This window comes from Nesoenas mayeri, assembly GCF_963082525.1.
Source record: "Nesoenas mayeri genome assembly, chromosome: 7".
Lineage (NCBI taxonomy): Eukaryota > Metazoa > Chordata > Aves > Columbiformes > Columbidae > Nesoenas > Nesoenas mayeri.
Window position 1 is genome coordinate 20,963,041 of NC_137551.1, and position 20,279 is coordinate 20,983,319.

General features: G+C 48.7%; 1 protein-coding gene across 1 annotated transcript; it reads right to left on the minus strand.

The window, feature by feature from the left end:
• Positions 1-376: 376 nt before the first annotated feature.
• TMEM72 (transmembrane protein 72) lies at positions 377-6,489 on the minus strand (the record flags this gene model as incomplete). Its single annotated transcript, XM_080347865.1, has 5 exons — positions 377-837; positions 1,020-1,159; positions 1,843-1,914; positions 2,337-2,403; positions 6,420-6,489. The coding sequence occupies 5 exons, from the start codon at positions 6,487-6,489 to the stop codon at positions 377-379; spliced, it is 810 nt and encodes a 269-aa protein (XP_080203991.1).
• Between the last annotated feature and the right edge of the window lie 13,790 nt (positions 6,490-20,279).

Below are 20,279 nucleotides of genomic sequence, written 5' to 3' on the forward strand. Positions count from 1 at the left end.
AGGGTGGATGGTGGTCCCCACCTCCTCCTGACTGCAGCTTCCTCCTGGGAGGCACAAACCGCAGTTGTGATGTTAGGCAGGAGCAGCCACAGTGATGTGTAGCGTTGTAACAGAGGGATGACCCACACATGAGGCCACGGCTGAAAAACCACCTGTACCCTGGGCACGGCACTGCAGGAGCTGGGGACCGCCATTGTCCCTGTCACAAGGTGTGGGACCATGTAGTGTGGGCAGCTCCTTGAAATGGAGATGACACAGTTGTCACCCTGGAGGCAGGGAGGGCAAGGAGGGGCACCTCCTGGGCTGCTAGAGTGACAGGGAGAGATGCCAGTGGCAGGGGTAGCAAGTCTGCCCTGTTCTTGTTCCTGCTGAGGGCTCAAAAGAGGCCAGTGGAGCTGAGAGGTGTGAGGATGACGGGGGCATCGGGTGGCGTGAGAATGGGTGTTGTGTCCGACGTGGTCTCTTCAGCCTCGCTCTCCACGTCCTCCAAGCTCTCGCTGACAGAGGGGATGATCTGAACCACCTTCTCCTGGAAGTGCACTTGCTTGCGTGGGGTTGGTGGGGCCACTAGTTCGGCAAGAGCTGCTGGGGCTGGGCTCCTGTTCTTGCTGCCCTTCATGATGCTCTTCATGTGACCCAGCAGTGAGCGATGCTGCTCCCTCTGGGCCGCACGGAAGGTGTAGGTCTGCTCAGTGTCACCAGTGATGGTTGGGGCTGCCATGGTGGCTAAAGGGTCCACGTACTGGCCCACCTGGGGATGTGTTTCTTTGTGTCCTGGGCTCTTCCTCCTCTTGCTCAGCAAGAAGTAGGCCAGGGCAGTGAGCACCAGCATGGACCCTGGGGAGAAGACCATGTTGACTGGGGCAAAGTGAAGAGCTCACCAAGCAGTGCTTAGTCCAGCTAGCTCAGTATTCCCCTCAACCAACGCACACCACACACATCCCCACCCTCTCTGGCCCCTGACAGACCATGCTCCTCTTCCATCTGTGCTGCTCCCCACCCCAGCATGGGCTTCTCACCAGGGATGGTGACGTGCCAGACAAGGACGGGATGCAGGAAGCAAGCCACTGAGAGCAGAGTGTACCCCAGGAATTTCTGGAAGCTCCCTGGGCGTCTAGCTTGCTTCCAGCAGGTCTGTGCCAGGGAGTCAGGCTCATGTCTGTGGAGAGAAACAAAGGTCCTTGTGGGATGGGGCACCAAGCACATGTCAAGAAGATCTGGACCTAACAATCACCCATCTAAAGCTTCAGATCCTCACTCTGGCTTGCCAGGCAACCACTGTGTTGGTCAGAGAAGGTAAGCAAAGCCTGAGCCCCTCCCATGGGGGACAGAGGCCAGGGGCTTCATCTGCCAGAGGTCAGCATCTCAGGCCATCTCTTCGTGGTGTGTTTACCCACTTGGCAACTAGGTGAGTGCCTATTAGCTTGAGCAAGGCATTGCCTCTAAGCTATCAGGGCTTTTGAGTTTATGCTAAAAGACAGCAGAAGTGCTCAGCCTCTGAGTATATAAGGATTTTCTACATTCTAACTTAAACTTCAGTGCCATCTCTGTGAAGGTTTGTAGGGCATCATACTGTGTGTTGAGCAGATGCTGTAGACCAGGGTATGTAGTGCTGGTGATCAGCAAACTATGGCACAAGTCTGGGTTAAAACACAGGTTTAACTGGCAGTGGACGTGGCCCCACTTACCTCCCCCCTGCCTGAATGTACTTCCCATGGCAGTAGGGGCAGGACCTTTGATTAGTCACTTGCAGCTCATCGAGGTCTGGTGTGGCCTGTAAGGGGCAAATTGCCTTAGGGAGGTCCCACCAAGGCTAGAGAAGACTCGACAAGATCTACTCACGTGAAGCACATCTCCAGGAACAAACTGATAAAGAAGAAGCCTTCACAGACAGTAACTGCAACCCCTGAAAAACTGAAAGGCAGAGCTGTCAGGGAGCAGGACTGAACCTGAATACACTCTCCAGGTGGAAGAAGAGGCATAGAGGGCCAGGATTTACTACACAGTTCACAACAGATTCTGTGTGCCAGGGTCTGAACACTCTCTGCTCAGCTGGTTGATGGACAACAGCTCAAAGCTGACTCCTAGGGTCAATTTGCAGCCAGTGTCACCTCTGGCCTACCTAAGTCTGCAGTAGCATGGGGGATGCAGTAGCATCATTTTTTTTTTAACAGAAATAGCTTATTTATATGAATCCCAGAGATGGAGATCTGAATTCCCTGTGTCCTTGGACACCGCTCACTACTGCTATTGCAGTCTATTCTGGTGGTACATATGGTGAAGGAATCAAACTTGTCACCCCCACTGATTCTGATTCCAAGAGCAAAAATACTCACAGCAGATAGAACGCCAGGCTTTTGAACTGTCCTCGCTGCAGAGTTTCTACTCCCACACCAATCAGCACTAGAAAGAAAAGGCAGGAAAAACGCTGACTGCAGGGTTGGTTCCTGTCTCTCTGGTGCCCAGCAGCTCGCAGGATCGATGCCCCGATTTCTCCAGGGGCTGGTGAGGCTACTCCTCCCATGTTGTGCAGCATGTTAGGGCTTCCAGCACCAGCGATTCATGCTGACACACCATCATAGAAGGGTCAGAGCTGAACGCTGACCTTGACACAAAGTCCAGAAATCCATCCCAGCTGCATCCCTATCATGGCAGCTTTGCCACTGTGTGGGCTGGGGAAAGGTGCTCTAGGGATACCAGCTGGTCTTGGACAGCTGGGGGAGGTGAGCAGTGGTGATCTGTGTCCCTTCCACCCCCTGCCATGCTGCCTCATCACGGTTGCCACAGGAACTTCCCTCACACTGCCCCTTCTGCTTCTGCCCCTTCGTGATCTGGGGACCTCTCTGCTCAGGTCCCCTCAGTGCCTGCAGCTCCTCTCCCCTGCCCTCCCTGCTTGCCCAGGCCAGCTGCACCAAACAACTGTCTGCAGGGTAGCAGCAGGACCAGGGAACCATGCCAGCTGCCTTCACAAAGGGCCGTAGCCATGACATCAAGATCCTTTGCTAGCCAAACAGAAAAACATATAAGGGGGGCAGGCAGATTAAATACAAGGAATGAACATCCCTTCAGTGCCCCGTCCTGCACAGCACACTGGGGAGTCAGTTTAAAAGGGATTAAGAGTATTAGCAAGGCTAAAATCTTCCCTGAACTGGCTGTTTGGGGCCAATAGCTTCAGGGGATGGAAAATTTCCTTCAACATTCTTCAGTTCTCCACAAAACTGTTTCCAAAATGGTGCAAAAATGAAGTGCCTCACACCAACTGAGCAAATTTATTGGTCCACAACCAGCTGGTCACAGTGGTGTGGGGCTGAGAGAAGCCCTGGTCTCACAGCCAGGGCATCGCTCTACACAGTCACTGCACTCCTGTCTGCACTTGAAGTCTCCACATCTCAGCGGGCAATCGCTGCCCATCCACTGGTGCTCAGGAAGTTCACTGCAGGTCCTGCTTAATGCATGCTAGCCAAGGCTTGAGGTGCTGGTTGGCTTCATCTACCTGAACTGTGGTTTGCCCCAGCTGGAGAAGAGTACCGTGTTCGCAAACAGGGATGCAGACCAGTGTCCATCAAGCCTGCAACACAGGTCAGTGCTGAGGGTCTGTACCTGAGCACACAGCTCTCCCGTCCTGGTCGAGCAAAGCCCCACTGGGGTGCTCTGTCTTGCTTGGGTTCCCCCTGTGTCACCTGCAGCTGCTGGTCCCTGTCAGCCAGGAGAACACATGGGGCCCACATGCCGCTTTCCTCCATGGAGGCTGCCTCTCTAGCCCCAAGCTGAGGTGCAGGGAAATCGGTCTCATCAGAGTGCTGTGGAGCTGTGTGAACTGTGTAATCTTAGATGCAAAGTATTGTCCTTCGCTATCTTGTGACTGAGAACCCTTCTTTATAATCTTCCCTACAAACGTGGAGTTCATTCATTCATTCACTCTCTGCGGATGAATGCGGAATTCAACAACTCAACTGTTATGCTCAAATCTCTGCTCTGGATGGGAGGTTTCCTCATTTTGCACAGCTTCTGCTTTATCCACAAAGCTGTTTTGATGAAGAATATGCAAGAATCAAAGGACTGTTTCCGAGGTGTTTGTTTGGAGTAGTTGCTGCCTTGATTTGGATCTTATCCAAACCATGTGCCTAAAGGCACATGATTAGGAATTAAATGGTCGAAAGCATGAGAATTAAGAAATAAGTAAGGACTATTTCCTAAAAACAGAAATCACAAGGCCTAAAATCTCTGAACTATAGAGATGCCCCCAACACCGCAGCAATTTGTGAGGTTGTTTGATGTCTGTCGATGGCAGGGCTGTCCAATTTTACACACCCAAGAAACCCTATAGCCCCATCATTGCAGCCAGCAATTGCACTCCAAGATCCTGGGGGAAGGGGAGATTTATATTATGTGGTGGGTAACCTGTGTTTGCAAGCAGCTTATGGTGCTGGCCAGCCCTTCTCAGAATCAATTAGTGAGGCTGATGCACTCATGCACTCTCCTCTCCCTTTCATACTGGTTTTTTTTTTTTTTTTAATTGTTTGTTTGTTTGTTTGTTTGATGTTGTTGGGTTTTTTTGTTTGGTTGTGGTTTGTTGGTTTTTTTTTTTCCCAATCAAAACCCATGGGATTCTCTTCTGCATAGTTTCCATTTCATGAAAAAACCTCACACACCTCATCAGGCACTAAACACTGCATCAAGCTGGTTTCTTACTCCATTGAGACACATAGAGGAATAAAACACAGGTACTTCCCATTCTCCACTGGCCTTTTGGGAAAGCCATGCAATACTGGGAATGCATCAGAGCTATGAAAAAGCACACAAATCAGTAGTGCAGCTGTTCGTGCTCTGTGATGCTCAGCAGAGAGAAAACTGTTCTGCTATTTCAAGAACTATAGAAAGTGGTACAGATGATGCAAAATGATAGAAAGAAAACAAGCAGGAAAGAGGTTATATTCCACTAATACACTTCAAAATTGTAAGCTACATTCAATTTTGCTGTTCTAGCTTTAATTTTCCCATGGCAACAAGCTTGTGTTTTCTCCCAGGAAGGTCTCTATGAGTTTCCTTGGAGCTTGAAGGGAGAGTATGACCAGCATGGGGGTCATGAAGGCCTGATGTGAATGGGGATAAAGAAATGAAGAGATTTGCATTTGCTGGTTAAAGCTGTGTCCCAGCTCCTATCTGTTGCAGTCTTACCACGATGTGCACATGTCTACTGGGAGTTTGTGTAAACTCAGAGACTCAAATCTCTGCTTGTTATCAGTCATTTAAAGCACATTCCAGAGGACAGCCTCCAGTGTTGCAGCTGGGCTTTGCATGTCCTTGGGGACCTGTGCTCACTTCAGCTGAGCTGTGTGCTTTCTGTTTTGCCCCTGACTTGAGCAAAGTGTCCGTCATGGCTGTCTGAAGCTGATAAAGGAAATGAAGAGGTAGGAGGGCCTTCTCTGCAGTGTCTGAATCTGAAATTCCCAGGTGTCTGACACAGGAACCACAGACACCACTTCAAATCACTTCTCATGAAGAACTTTTGGTTCACACCGCTAGCCTCTAGGCAAACCAGGCACTTAGATCTCTGCTTTACGGATGGGGAAACTGAGGCAGAGAGCACTGTCATCCTGTCCCGTAACAGTGAGTCAGCAGCAGTGCTGGAGTGAACACCTGAGCCCTCTGCATTAGCTGTTTCCCAAAGTCCCGTCTGGAGATGCCTGATGTGATGGGTTATTCACCACACTTCCGGGTGAGACTCTGTGCCTGACAGATCTGGCTCAAAACATCTGCATTTCACCTGAAATCAAGCACTCAGATGCATCACCCAAGCCAAAGGATGCTGCTCCTGAGCAGCCCCTGGCAGTGGGTGAGAGGATGCAACTAGCCAGGTGGATGCATTTATGATGTTTGTACTGCAGTTATAACCTGAACTGCTTCCTGAGCCTGCTCCCTGACAGGTTGCTAGAGAGGCAGAGCAGCACTTTGGCAGCAGCTGTGTCACCGTGGCTGGGATCTCTCCATCCTGCCTGGCACAGGACAACTCACTGTGCACAGTGCAAGTTGCTTCTTCTTCATTTTCACGTCCCACAGAGCAGTCTGGCAGTTTTGTGCAGCCATGAGTATTTTGCCTTTCAGTCTCACTCACATTTTGCCTGTTCCCATGTCTGTTTTGTGATAATATAGTTCAGTTATATTTTCCATTTGTGCCTCTGTTGTACTAAGTGCTAGCTCTTCCATTCTGATGTCTCCCATAGCATTTGGAAAGAGCCTGGCAAGGCACCCAGCACTCTGAACTCCGTGGGTCCTGAAGCAAAAGTGATTAAGTTTCCCTGTCCCCCTTGCAGGATGGGGCAGTGGCTGCACCTGGCCAAAGGCAGGGAGACAGCTCAGAGTTCCCAAAACCCATGCAGAGTCTTTTAGAGCAAAAGAAAAAGAGAGCTTGCACTTACCTGCTGCGGTGGAGATGCCCAGCAACCGACAAGTGTACTCCAGGGCACTCCAAAGTGCCTTGTGCTGCATGGTGAAGAGATGAAGACTGTGATGCTGACAAGGCAGAAGCTCCCTCTTCAAATCTCCTGTCTCATACGTAGCCGAGTGGCTCCCAGCCACAGGCAGAGCCTCCTGCGCCCAGGACCAAGTGACCTTCCTGAAGGAAAGAGAAGTGTCTGCAGGACTGGTCACCTCCACCGGGGCCTCCCAAGGGAGGGTGGTCGAAGAGCAAGCTGCCACCACAGGGAACCGGTCAGCACCGCTTCTCACTGTTCCTGCAGGAGCTGCGGGGACTTGGCCCTTTCCTGCTTGCTTGCCACTTGCTCATGTTGCTGGCCCAGGGGTGATTAATGATTGGTAAGGGGGGGTGCGGCTTTGGCAGCATTTGCACCCGGGGTACACGGCCTTTCCTGCTCCTGAGGAGGAGGAGGCTCTGGAAGCCCAAGCTGATTAAATGCATGTGAAGTCATTAGTGCTGTGCAGCTCCCGGCAGGTTAACCATTTGTGAGGATGGCGATGTTTTTTCTTGGCAAGATCGCACCACATTTCTGGCAGGTGGCAGGGCTCCCATGGCACCCCAGCCCTGCTGCACCTTGCAGCTGAGCTCCCACCATGGCTGCTGCACTCCGTGCAGATTTTGCCAGGCTCTGACTAGTACAGCTTGGGCAGTGTCTGAGCAGATGTGTGAACACAGGAGCAAATACATCAGATCTATTCCCAAGGGTACTACAGACCCAGGCCAATCATAACAGGGGAGATGTGTATTTATCCTCTTGGGAACATCAGTGAAACATATTTTTGTGTTGTAGTGACCAGAGACATTTGAACAATACTGGGGTCACACAAATGTCCTGACACAGGCAGTGGAGTGCATACATACTCTGATCTCTGTATTGGATTTGATAGAGAGTTTGAAGGTCCCTGGCTTGTCTCTTAGGATGCAGCACCTCTGGAGAGGAGCAGGCCTAGACATGTCTGAAGGACAGGATGGGAGAGCACTGGGCAGTTCCCCATTTCCACATGCCTCTACATATGAACACAGTGCATCTCACTGGGGGTCACCAGTGTGATCCCCACCTGCTCCTGCCCAGGGAAGAGGGGGTGTTAGCAGCAGCGTTTGGTCCTTGCGGTCCCAGCAGGAGGGGTGCATGAGCAACAGCTCAGTGCCAGCAGGCAGCAGGGATGTCTGATGTCTGCAGGGCTGTGGGCTCACAGGTCACTGAGCTCACCTTGTGCTGTGGGCAGTGTCAGGGGGGGCAATGCAGCCCCTGCCTCTCTCTGTGCTTGCTGTGCCACCAGCAGTAGGGCAGGCAAGGGTCTGGGTGAATCACACTCATCTCACACACAGGCAGCCCTGCAGGGAGGCAGCAACTGGCCGAACCTGTCTCCCATGATCCCTTCTCAATTGCGTGAGACCGCAAAGCTGAACCTGGCCAGCATGTGTTGTACTGACATGTCCCAGGGTAGAGCTGACTTGGTCCAAGGGCACAGTGGCAGTTTTTCTCCCACAGGTCCCAGGCCTGTATTTCAGGCTGGGATTTTCACAAAACAGCCAAATGGCTGAGCTCAGGAAATTAGTCCCTAATTCCTGTAAACAACTTCAGAGAGTGTTTTTTATGACACAAGGTAGTGGGTGGGGGGATTTTGCAGCAGACAATGCTGACAAGTTTTGGGGGCAGAATATGTTTCCATGTGAACACTTCCCACCAGAGAAGGGCTTCCAGAGCATTCTGAGGGATCAGCCCTGAATGATGCAGACCCAAAATATGTCTTTGCATTTCAGCACTGTTTCTGCATTTGGGTGTTCCCATTTCCTCTTGTCCTCCCACACCACTATGGGTGTTTGAAGGAACTGACAATTCAGTGGTGTGTCAAACTTCCTTTTCAAGAGAGACAAAGAGGGAAATAGAACCAGTAGGGAAGGACACATGAAGGCTGGGGAAGAGCCCAGATGGGGCAGCCAATAGCCCTGCCCCCTGTGGCTGGGCAAGGCAGGAGTGAACTCTGCACGTTGCTTCAGGCTCCAGGAGCACCCTCTGCTTCCAGAGTTCACACAAATAACTTAAGAGCTCTGCCATTTTACAAGCAGTCTGGGTGCCTTTTTTTCCTTACTGTCCTTTTTTTTTTTTTTTTCTAACATTGATGTATTGAATCTCAAGCATTTCTTTACAAATGTGAAAGCTAGAAAACAAAAAGCAAATAGATTAAAGGAAGACATAAGAGTATTTCAGAATCACTTAGAACCATGAGCTTAGGCTTGAAGAAAAGTGGCAAACACCACAGTGCAATCCTGAGCACTCTCAGCAGCCACCCAGCCCCTCTTAGTGCAGCAAGCCTCCTCCGGTGGTGGGCAGTGCAGCGTGCTGGGCTGTTACCCTGGAGCTCCTCTGAACTGCATTGAGCTCTCGCCCAGAAACTAAATGACTCTGTCTAAGGGCCCTTGACAGCAATGTTTCCTTTCTGGAAAGCAACAAGCCCCAGGGTTTAAAATAAATGTAAATGTATTGGTTGTGGTGATGGAAGAACAGAATCCACTTGGGAAAAGCAGATTAATATGTTAATACCTTAAACCTCCTGTCTCTCTCCCATGTTCCTTTAGCTATTGCCCAACTTCCACCCTCTGAGTTGGCCTGCATCAGTCTTCCTGAGGGTCCTTGTCCCCGCTTGGGGAGACCCTTAGGCTGGGGTAACATAAGGTCTTCTCCACTTACTATTCACTGGTGCACTAGTGCTTTTCTCACTCCAGTGTCCAGGAGGGGAGCATGGACTGAACAGCACAGGTATCCTCAGACTTGCTTTCTACCAACACTCTTTTAGCAGCTCCTTCCTTCTATTTAGGAATTGTTTGGCTAGTGCTCCTACAAAACAACCAAACACAAACCTGATTTTTCTTGGTAGAGGGGTCCCTTCCCCTTCTGCTTCTGTTCAGGTGGAAAGATGATACTGTGAGTCACTTGAGTGTGTTTTGGTAAGGTTCTTTGGAGTAAGTTTATGCAGTTAGAAGGAGAATGAGAAATTATGACCTTAAAGGGGTTTAATCACCTGTAACCAACACTGCGAAACCTATGCACCAGCACAGCCTGTTCTGGGACACATAATGTCAGTGGTCCCCACTGTCCATTAACCCCCTCCCTTGCACAGAGGCTTGCCATTTGCACTTTGGCTGCCAGCCAGGATCACATTTGCAGGCTGCTTCCACTGGTATACAGTTCAATGTGAGAGGATTTTATTGCAGTGTTAGGTTTTCATGGTGAGGCTAGTACTCATTTTCATACCTCTCTCATGCTTTGCCTGAATCATTTTGCTGTTGCATGGCCACCGTGGCCAGTCTTCTGTGAACAAGGCCACAGTGCACCGTCTGTGCTGTATGGCCACTCTTGCAAGGCTGTGGGGGTGCAGCACGCACCTTGTGCCTTGCCTCTGCAAAATGGTGATGCTGCAAGAGTGGTGTGGTCAGTGGAGATTCCCATCATGGGGCGTGGGGCACCACAAGACATGCTCTGGAAGAAACCTATGGGAACCTGCTGGACTTAGCTGTTCTCCCTCCCTGCCCATCATGTAAACACAGTTCCCAAACTGCATTGCACAATGATTTAGAAATCTATTTCTGCTTCCCCCAACTCCTTTCTCAAAGCCCTCAGCTATAACCACCATGTCAAGCAGCCTTGCTTGGCAACCTTGGTCCCCTCTATAAGCAGTTGCAGCGAAGGTGGGATCTCCTTCCACTAATGTGTCCATCTGAGACTGACATCAATGCTTTCTCTTAGCCACTGAAGGGCAGGCAGCTGCTCAGAACCTTTGCAGTGGTGCTGTGTGTTCCTTCCCTGTACCCTGATTCCACCAGGTCACCTCTCGTGGAAAGGAAACTGATTTTCATAATAGCTGGCTGATGGTAGATGATCCCAGTTGATTGGAAGCACCAATGAACTGTAGCTGTGGGTTCACTGGGTACAAACAAGTCCTTACAGGCAGCAGGAGTTTTGCTCTGCCTTGTATCACCGGTGGTGCACAGCTTTCCAAACCAGTTTGAATGAACTGAGAGCATCCTGAGGTGAACTTGGCAAACCTCCCTTCTATCCTGGGGCAGGGAAAAGACATGATACTAAACATAAACAGCAGAGCTGGAGGGAAAACCCTACGTGTGCCCCTTCTTCCTTTACTGTAACCACTGAATTGTGCCCTCTGGAGTCTTCACATCAGGGGCAGGGCTGCAAGCCATGCTGGGGCTGCCCGGCAGGGGACAGCAGGATGCCTCGGCTGCACCACCAGCTCGGCTGCTCCTGTGAAAGGCAGACTGTAGCCAGCCCTCTGCAAGGCGGTGATGAAAGAGCACCACGAAGTGTTACTGTCTGAATAAGAAGAGCATGATAGACACCACATAGACCTGAAGGGGGCTGGGGAGACCCCAGGGCTGCAGTGAACATGAATCAATAACTGGCCTGTTTTGCATTATGCTATGTGATCAAAGGTTTTCTGATGTGCTGACAAACACTCGCCTACTCCTCTGGGAGTTTCCCATTTGGTCAGGCATGGAGTCATGGCTTGCAAGTGTACTGTCCTGGTTGTGCCCCAGCAGGACAGCCAGCCCCAGAGGCCTCCGGTGGCACAGCCCCGGTGTCAGAGGCTGAGCCAGAAGAGAGGGTGTGCTGGTGGGGCTGGTGGAGAGCCTTGGTGCTCACACCCTCTGCTGGGGACCTTCTCACTGCTGGCATGGATGGAGAGGCACTGCATTTCCCATGGAGCCATTTGCACAGGCAAATTGCACATTGCCTTGTGCCAGGCAATGGCTAGGAGTGACCTCTCATCCAGGTGTCCAGTGTTAGTAAAGCTCATCATAGTGTGGTGTGAGATGGTGTGGAGGTGCTGCCAGGGGAAGGGGACAGAGGTTGCTGTCCTTGCCTACACATACAGGAACCTCCCACCATGAAGCAGTCAGCCTGCAGCAGAATTTGGTGAGGCTTATCATGCTGAAGCTGGCATCAGTGATTCTGGATGGACTGCTGCAATAAAAATAGATCTGTCTCCTTTTTTTCCACAGAGTCTGCATGTCTGGGCAGACATCTAAAATGCTCCAAGAGTATATTGAGTTTGATGTGACAAAGCACTCCTAGCAGGTGGGAAATGTTTAAAAGGCAGATAGAAGTGACTGGTAAGGCAGACACAGGCAGGCAGTGCAAATGAAAAAGCCTATGCTTAGCATCTCTTACTGCTATATAGATGTAGCTTGCGATCTGGATGTGAAGGCCATGGATTTCAGCCCCATGGGAGGGTGTCATTCATGTAAGCACGTATGCACTTTTCCTGCTGGCACTAAGAAATTCCTCAGCCCACAAGAAATCCCATGGGACCAGAATGATCAAACAGAGAGGAGAATAAGGGGCTTGAAAGACTCATCTCCACCTTTAATAGTAGCATTTTGTGTGTAACAGTGGCATGTAGTAAGAGAAGTCCAGCCCCAAGCCACAGGTCAAAAGAAAGCCCATGGGGTACCAAAGATAACTAAACAGGAGCAGGTGCAGAGGCAGAAAAATGACTCATGAGATACTCCAGAGCAGCTTCAGTCTATTTGTATGTAGCTGAAGAAGGGATGAAAGCAATCACAAGTATTCTTTCTGAATCAGCAGTTCAGCTGCTGTTGGGACCCCTGAATAAAGATTGTAGGCTGCTCCCAAGGCCAGCCAGTTCTTTCCTGAGTAGCTGCCAGTGGACACAAGCTCTGGGCTGTCACACAAGGAGGTGTTTGAAATGCTGTCCAAGCTGTCTAAGGCTCTGTCTCCCCCCTTCCAACTTCTCCATCCCTTCAGCCTCCCTGCTACATAAACGTTGTTAACATGAGCTGTCACCCTGGCAGACAACAACTCGTAGCAGCAGTGTAGGAGCCATGTGCAGGGGTGAGAGGACATTCACAGGGGGTTGCTTTCCCTGGAGAAGCATGACACGTTACAGTGTACTGTACATGAAGGCTGACTTTTGTCATTGAGACCTGACAAGATGGCCAACAGGAGCACGGTGTCAACATAAATGCTCTTAGTTTTTCTGTTGCACTGACTCATTTTCATTTTGAATGGGGATCTGAGGCAGGGTGAGGTCTTAATCCAGACACTATTACACAGCATATCAGCAGCACAGCTCACTCAAGAATGATGAATCTTGCCTGCCTGTCAATGAATCTGCACATCCCTTGTGAAATCCACGGGTAGTTCTTAATCAAAAAAGCTACTCGGCTGAAGTGAAACCCAAATGGACATGATTCATTCACAGGGCCCAGAATAAAGGCTAAAAGCTGTCCTGGGCTGATGAAGAGTGAGACCTACCTCTGTGCAGAATGAGTCTGTAACAAGGCTGAAATGCCACCTTAACACCACAGAATAAGGCTGATGTTTTACTTATTCCTGTACAGAGAGGAGTTGCCACCACAGGAGGAAAGGCAGTAGAGTAAAAGGAGCTCACGAGTAGATCAAATATTCATGTGCAGGCTCTTTGTCTGGAGTATATTTCGTAAGGATGGATCGAGGAGGAGTATTTTATCAGCCGGCAGGAGGAGGGAGTGCTAGCAACTCTCAGTATAAACAAGCTCTGTGCATGAGGTTCAGCCCACAGACATTTAGCCATTCATCAAAACCATTTGACTTTTTGCCCTCTTTCTGGCAAAGGGGACTGGTAACTTCTCCCTGCGTGGGAGCAAACAAGGTGTGCACAGCAATGATTGATTCACCTGGTGATTGAGACATACATCAAAGAACCTGCTTGCTGCATTTTGAGGCCCAGCAAGCAATTTATAGAAGGGTTTATGTATATAAATAACCAGAGAGATTTATGTGAAACAACACAAAACACATGGTTTTGGCTGCAGATATGTAGAAATGTTCAAGTACTTGCAGGCTGTGTAGCAGAGGTTATTTATGAAAAAGTTCCTGTTCAGTAGGATTTATTCTGGGTGTTCTTTTTACTTTGCACTGCCTCCAAAAGGCTGCAAAGCAAACAAGCACAGCAGGATCCATCACCTCTTTTACTATGTTGTCTTAAAGGGTTTCATGTGTATAGGTTTAAAACCAGGAAGTTTATCACATCACCCCTAGCTGGGGCTGGGAATAAGAAGAAGCTGAGAGCAAGGAGAAGAACAGCAAAGGAGACAGACCTCCTGGACATGGGGTCAGATAAGTTGAGATGAGTCCCTGGAGGAACCCTATAGGCCAGCTACAGAGAGCTGGGGACAGAGTCCCCAGCCCAGACACTTGATCAGAAAAGAGGAAGCTTTCTCTGCAAACCCTGTGATCTTGTCACAGCTGGTGTGATTTGGAAGGAGAGGAGTAGGCTGTCTTGCTCTCAACTGGAAAGCTGGGGTGTAAACTTGAGTTTGTCAAGCACATCAGATCTGCAGGTGAGAAACTGCAGGTCTGGGCAGAAGTTTCAGGACATGTTCAGGACATATTTTTCTGGCTTGGGCATCCCTGGTGATACTGGGTACCACTGACTGTGTTGTAACTCTCTTTGCACTGAAGTCCAGTCACTGAAGCTGCCATGGGCTCTTCTGTGCCTGCTGGAAAGTAGGAGCAGGCTCAGTGCTGTGTTAGTGTGACAGCAAGTCAGAGCTTGGGTGTGCTCCCTGCAAGCTCACCCTCTTAGGTGGCCATGTGCCCTGGACCACCTTCCTCCTGCCCCTTTGCATCTGTGGGTAGGCACAGAGTACTTTATCAGAGCTGGCAGCTTGATGAAGAGCTCTTCTATCAGAAAAGACTCACCATGGGGCAGGTCTTCCTTCCAGTCTAGCAGAGGTGTGCATCAGTGAGAGCTTGCAGTTCTCACACCCAGTCCCATCATGCTATATGCAGCCTCTGGCACATCTGCTCACCTGACAGGGGCTCAGATCTCCCACAGCCACCATGGGAGATGGAAAGGAGATGGACAGGCAACTGTCTAGCAGTCTTCTCCTGAACTGGCCCCCTGACCTAGTTTTCCAGTCTGACCTGCTTCTCTTTCAGGAAGGAACAAGGGAGTCAAACAAATACCACTCATCCGTAAAATTCCCTCTCTATATGTCCTCCTGTCCCCTGACCCTCTTTCCTACAGGTCTCCATCTCCGGGTGCTGGAGGCAGATCTCAGCAGTGACAGTAACTGACATTTCCCACCCCAGGTACAGAAAATGATCAGTTGTTTTAAGCAAAGTTGTGACTGCTCCTAAATCTTAGGCTCCCTTTCTCTGTGCAAGGCTTGGGACTTGCTTGGCAAATCAGCCTTCCCATCCATGGGAAAGAGCACCTGTCCTCATGTATGCTCGCCACATGGGCCATTTTATTTACATAGCTGAGTCTATACATTTATATTTAGTGAGTTTGAGAGGCCATTGCAGACTTCATAAGCTAAAAAAGTGGATTGAAGAAGATACATGAAGGATAGGGAGGGGCGATATGAGTGAAAACCGATGGCTGCAGATAACTCCAGTGCTTGCTTAGCTGTGTGGCCATAAATGCCGGTGTCTCCTGCTGTGAGCAAAAGGGCCAGAAATTGAGGTCAACTTTGGATGTGAACACAGGTCAGATTCAGGCCCTTCTTTAAACATTCTCTCAGGGTAAACTGCACTTGAATATGACTTGGCTTTGCCCAGCCCAGAAATTGCAAAAAGAACTCAGTTTCATCCACCCAGTCTTATAGACTATAAGATGTCTACATATATCTCTGTAGAGATATGATACAGCCTTAATACTATTTTTATCATTTTTGGTTGTCATGTAAGTCTGACCAGAGTCAGCCCTGAGGTTTCTAGATGCAGTCCTTTAAGTCAGGCCTCTCTTCATGCGAGCTCCTGGGAGATTTGTCTCTGTTCCCTCAGTGCAGACCCTCCTAGAAGGAGAACCCATGTGATGACAGCTGGGACCTGAGGATGCATTCCTCTTCCTCCCACCCCCCTCATGTCTGGTGAACATTTGTCTTCTTTTTTTTTTTCTTTTTTTCTAGAAACATGTTGTGGGGTAGCATTTGATTTTCAATAAGGGATACATATTAAAAATGCAACATTAGACAGGACCCTTGCTCAGTTGTTGTGGGCAGGGTGCAGCTGCTGGGTTATCCTTTCCCTGTGCTCCCTGTGCCAGTGCTCAGACACCTGTTGGGGACAGCAGGGCAAAGATCTGGTCTGCTTGCGGGCAAAAGGTTTGAGTTTGAGGAATAGCTTCAGACCAGGTTTTGGTACCAAATAAGAAGTAACTTGTCTCATATTTGCCTCTATCTTCTTCATAGGAAATATTTGTGTCAAGTTGGTCAAAACAAACATTGAAACCAGCATTCATTATTCAGAAATTCTCAGCTAAGATCGGGTGGGAAGTGGACAGGCTGCAGCAGAGGATCTTTTCTGTAAACGTGGTACTGCTGGGCTTGTGCTGCAGCTCACAGTATATTTTCAAGTCAAAATTGCAAGAGAAAACAGACTAAAACCTCTAAGGATGCATGAAATTTTCTCACCTCTTTCTCCAACTCTACTTCATGCTTTTCTAATTATATACAGCCTTTTCCAAAAAAAAAAAAAAAAAAGTCAGATGAATGACTTCCAACTTGTGGATTGTTAACAAGCTCTTTTTTTGGGCTGTCCCCTTTCTGCTGCTGACTATTTGGGGGATGTCATGAATCAGCTAACACTGCCTTGTTTCTGGATGGCAATTGCTTAGAAAGGAGAATCATTCTTATTAATTTAAAGCACAAAGTTATAACTCGTTTTGAGGTATAAACCCTCTGCCAAATTGCTCCCTATAACTAGAAAGCAATGTTTCAGGCATACTGTTATGCAAATAGACCATGTGCCTGAACATGACATATTTGCATTTGATTGTGAACTTCATTCACTTAATACTGTGCACTGCAGCAGCTTGCCGAAGCATGACTTGCCATTGCACCCTCCAGAAATGTTCTCAGTATGTTGTGGGGATTATCCCAACTCTTAAAGCTGTGATCTGGGGCTACCAATAGAGGCTGTCACCCATCTACTGGCTAGCATCCATGTGTTTGTTTCTTCCTCAGCCTTTTTCCTGCTTCTCAGGCTGCACCTGTGGGAATGGCGGTTGGGGTTTTAGGAGCCAAGATCAGGTTCACCTGGGAGAGACAGGGAGGAGGTCACCTCTCAGGTGAAGGGTGGGCTTGGCTGGTTGTGGTGTCCTATGGGAGTACAGCAGGATACTTGAATATCAAAAGCAGCAGCTAAATCGGTGATGGTGGTAGGTGATGCTGGTCCCTGGGAAGGGGGCAGCTCTAAGCTGGAGACAGCCACTATGGTTGGGAAGTGGGCTTTGATGTTTCAGGGAATGAGCCCTGCCCCTCTGTTGTTGCTGTCATTTGATGTCTGGGTTTGGAGGTATGTGGGTGTGTGCCCAGAGCAACAGTGTTGTCTGCTGTGTGGTTGCCTCTTTTTTGATCTTGTAGTTTTCAACCAAACTGACTACTTCATGGAGATTGATTGATTGATTGATTGATTTAACTTCACCACCGAAACAGCACCTTACAAGCAGGACCTGCCTGGCAGTAGGAGCTTGAGACACCTGGATGACAGGCTGGCTCTGAAGGTGGTTGTCCCTTCCAGAAATGTGTGCTATCCTGTGGGTCAGAGCTGTACTGCTGAGCTGTGGGCAGAATGGGCAGGAGTTTGTGATCTGCCTGTCTCTGCTGGAAACTGGAGAACTCAGTAGCTGAGTAGGCTGCAATGAGCAAGTGACTTTGGTGGAGTCTGGGACTAGGAGATAGCCTCAGCTGTAGCAAACTCAACCTTGCTGCTGCAGCACATGCACTCTGGGTATGCAGCCCGGCTTGGTGGCATTTTCCAAGTGCTAGTGAGGTGCTTTGAGTGAGACATGAGTGTTTTGGTGCTTGCCAGTGGGTCTGCTCAGGTGTAAGCCTTGATTAAAGGCAAAACAGAGGCCTTGGGTTTATGGGCCTCAGTTGAGTTACTGCTGGGACTGAGGTCTGGTGCAAAGATAGGGGAGAAAATAAATTATCAGGTAGTATTAATTAATAAGCTAGGCAGTGTGTGATGTCATGAGTTTTGGTGCTGTCACTAACTTAGCATCACACAGCTGCTGGTTAGTTGGACAGAGCGAACTAGTCCCATTTTGCTGCTGTTTAAGGCTTCATGTCTGGTTCTGCTTCTAAATTGGAATGAAAAGAAGTTAGTCAAACATTTTGTTCCTACACATGTGGCGGGAGTGGAGTGGATCTGTTCCTGCCAGCATCTCTGGTGGCACACAGCCTCCTGTAGCTCTAATGACATTTCTCCTGAAACGTCTGCTGGAGCTAGTTTGTGTGCACAAATATCTTTGTTCCCACCTGAAAGGTTTTTTTCTTACCATAAACAGATTTGGTAGAAATGCTGAGTTCAGTGCAACTCATTCCTTCCTTCAGCAATTACAGCAGAGTAAATTCTACTTTTGTGCTGCTCACCCAAGTGACGGTGTGAACGGTGTTAAATTCCTGCTCAGCAGTCTCATCCACAGTGGACTTTGTGTAGCTGCTGATGGAAGCAGTTTGTGAATGTAGATACTGGGAGCAATGAGGGCAACATGCTGCTTACCTGCCATGGCTGGGATTGCTCCCTGCACAAATAAACAGGGCTTGTGGACCACCCATTAGCCAACAGCCTGTTTCCATTAGCTGAACACCAGCAACCGCCTCTCCTTGAGGAGGTAAATTGCCCTTGTGCCTTCTGATGAGAAGAGCTTTAATTATGAAGAGAATGAAAAAGTACCTTTTTTTTTCTCTCCAAAAAACTTGTTGACTGTGCAAAACTCTCTGGCCTGTTTTGTGCTTTGCTGGGAAAAAAAATCAGGGGAAATAAGCAGGTTTTTGAGGTTCAAGCAGGCTCTGCATCTGACTACCAGCTTCCCTGGAGCTGGTGCAAGCAGAAGTATTTCCAGAGAGCTAATTGCTGAGTGTCTGGGCTCCTAATGCCACAGGACTCTGGTGAGAAAAGGTGCTGAAACCCTCCCCTGCTGCAGACGTGCCCCCTGTGAGCCCCCAGCACCCCCCAGTCACTCTGCCCTCATAGGAATGGAGACTTCCCTTCCACACTGGGGTCTCCTGAGCCTTGAAAGGAGCTGGAGCTTAACTTGCCTTTCTGGGTCTCTCAGGACTGTCAGGAGATACAAATTTCACATACTGGTTCAGTGACTTAACACCTTTATGGGATAGCCATGGCGGCATTTTCAATTAATGGGTATGAAATTTCCTGTAGTGGAGACTGCAGAATTATGAATCTCCTGTAGCCTTTGGTAAAATTTTTTTCAACTCTGGCACAAAATTCAAAGGAGATTTTAACCTTTTTCAAAAAGGCAGAAAAAGGGATATTTTAGGAGGAGGTTAATTTATCTTTTAATTAATCCGAGTTCTCTTAATCTCATATTTCCACTTGTAACTGAAGTTATTCTTGCTTTAGATTCATATCTGTCTGCTTAACTTTCAGCTTTAACATGGCAACATTTTATTATGAGAGAATGTTGCATTGTGCAGCTTTAGTCAGAAGCCACCTAATTTTACTCTCCAGAGCAAGTAAAGTGAACTGTGGGAAGATGATACCCTTTTTAAAGCAATGTCATTTGTGCTAGTGAGAGGGATTCTGGGGGATTAGCCTTCCCCTTGGTATGAGGAGAGACAGAAGTTGAGGCAAGATTTTGCTTTGGTGCTCTGTGACCTTGATAAATCAGGCACCATAAATCACTGCTGTTTCAGATCTAGGACTTAGAAATTTCACATCCTTTAATGGGTGGGAGGTGAAAATACCCTATCTTTTGAGAGGATCCTCCTGTTTCTTACTTGTCTGTTAATTTAGAAACTCCCAAAATAGCAACTGATAGTAGCTAGATCCATAATTCATAATTAAAACTACCAGTGTTCTGGCTCAACTGTTGTTTTGACCCCTATGCCTCTCTTTGAGCATTCATTTCAAGGGGTGCTTGCCCTCTTTTTGGGGAGGGCCCTATGACTTGTCCCATCAAGTTAACAGAAGGTCATATAATAGTAATAAAAATATTATGGATCCCTCCCACATTCTTCACCCATGGCAAAATACTGCAACAGGGAACAATCAGACCTTTCTAGCTGGGCATCCAATAAATCTGGTGAGGTATTAGGCAGAACTGAAGCTCTACAGCTGTTGTGGTAGAGGGTGAGTGCAGATGGATGGCTCCAGAAAGGGAGTCCTTTTCTCCTCTGTTATTGTTTGGAAGCAAATCTGAGCTTCAGGAATGACTTTAAAAAGTGTAAATGTTTCATTTGTTGAAAGGTATTGTTTGCTGTTTATTTCTCAGCTGTATTACATAGCAATGTGAACTTTGTGAAATTGAAGTAAGTTTGCAGAAATGCTGTTCTGCTCAGTTCCTTTCTCAATAGTGGCTGTACCAGTGAAGAGATTTATTCTGCATGTAAACAACTCAATAGCAATGTCTCTCTCAAAGCCCTGTGCTGCTCCTTGCTGAAGTCTCACTGCTGCCAGATGAGCATCTTTCAGCTTTGTCCCTTGGGTCCCAGGAGCAGAGCTTAATTCAGCCTTTCTGTACAGAGGAACTGTAATGTCTCCTACAGGTTGTCCTACACAGGTCCAGCTCACTGAGTCCTTTCCATTTCGCTGCTCTCTTGGGCTCTTGCAGCTGATGGCTGAGTCCCGTTGCCTTGTCAGCCCAACAAGCAGCCAGGGCATATCTTCTCCCTGTGCTTCCTGAGATTGTCTCCTTGACTCATTTCTTACCCTTCCTAAGCCCCTGTGGAAGGCCTGAAGGAATGTAGCTCTTCCTATACATTTGTTCTCTGATCTGCCTCGGGTGTGAGCTGCTGCCTGCTCATATCC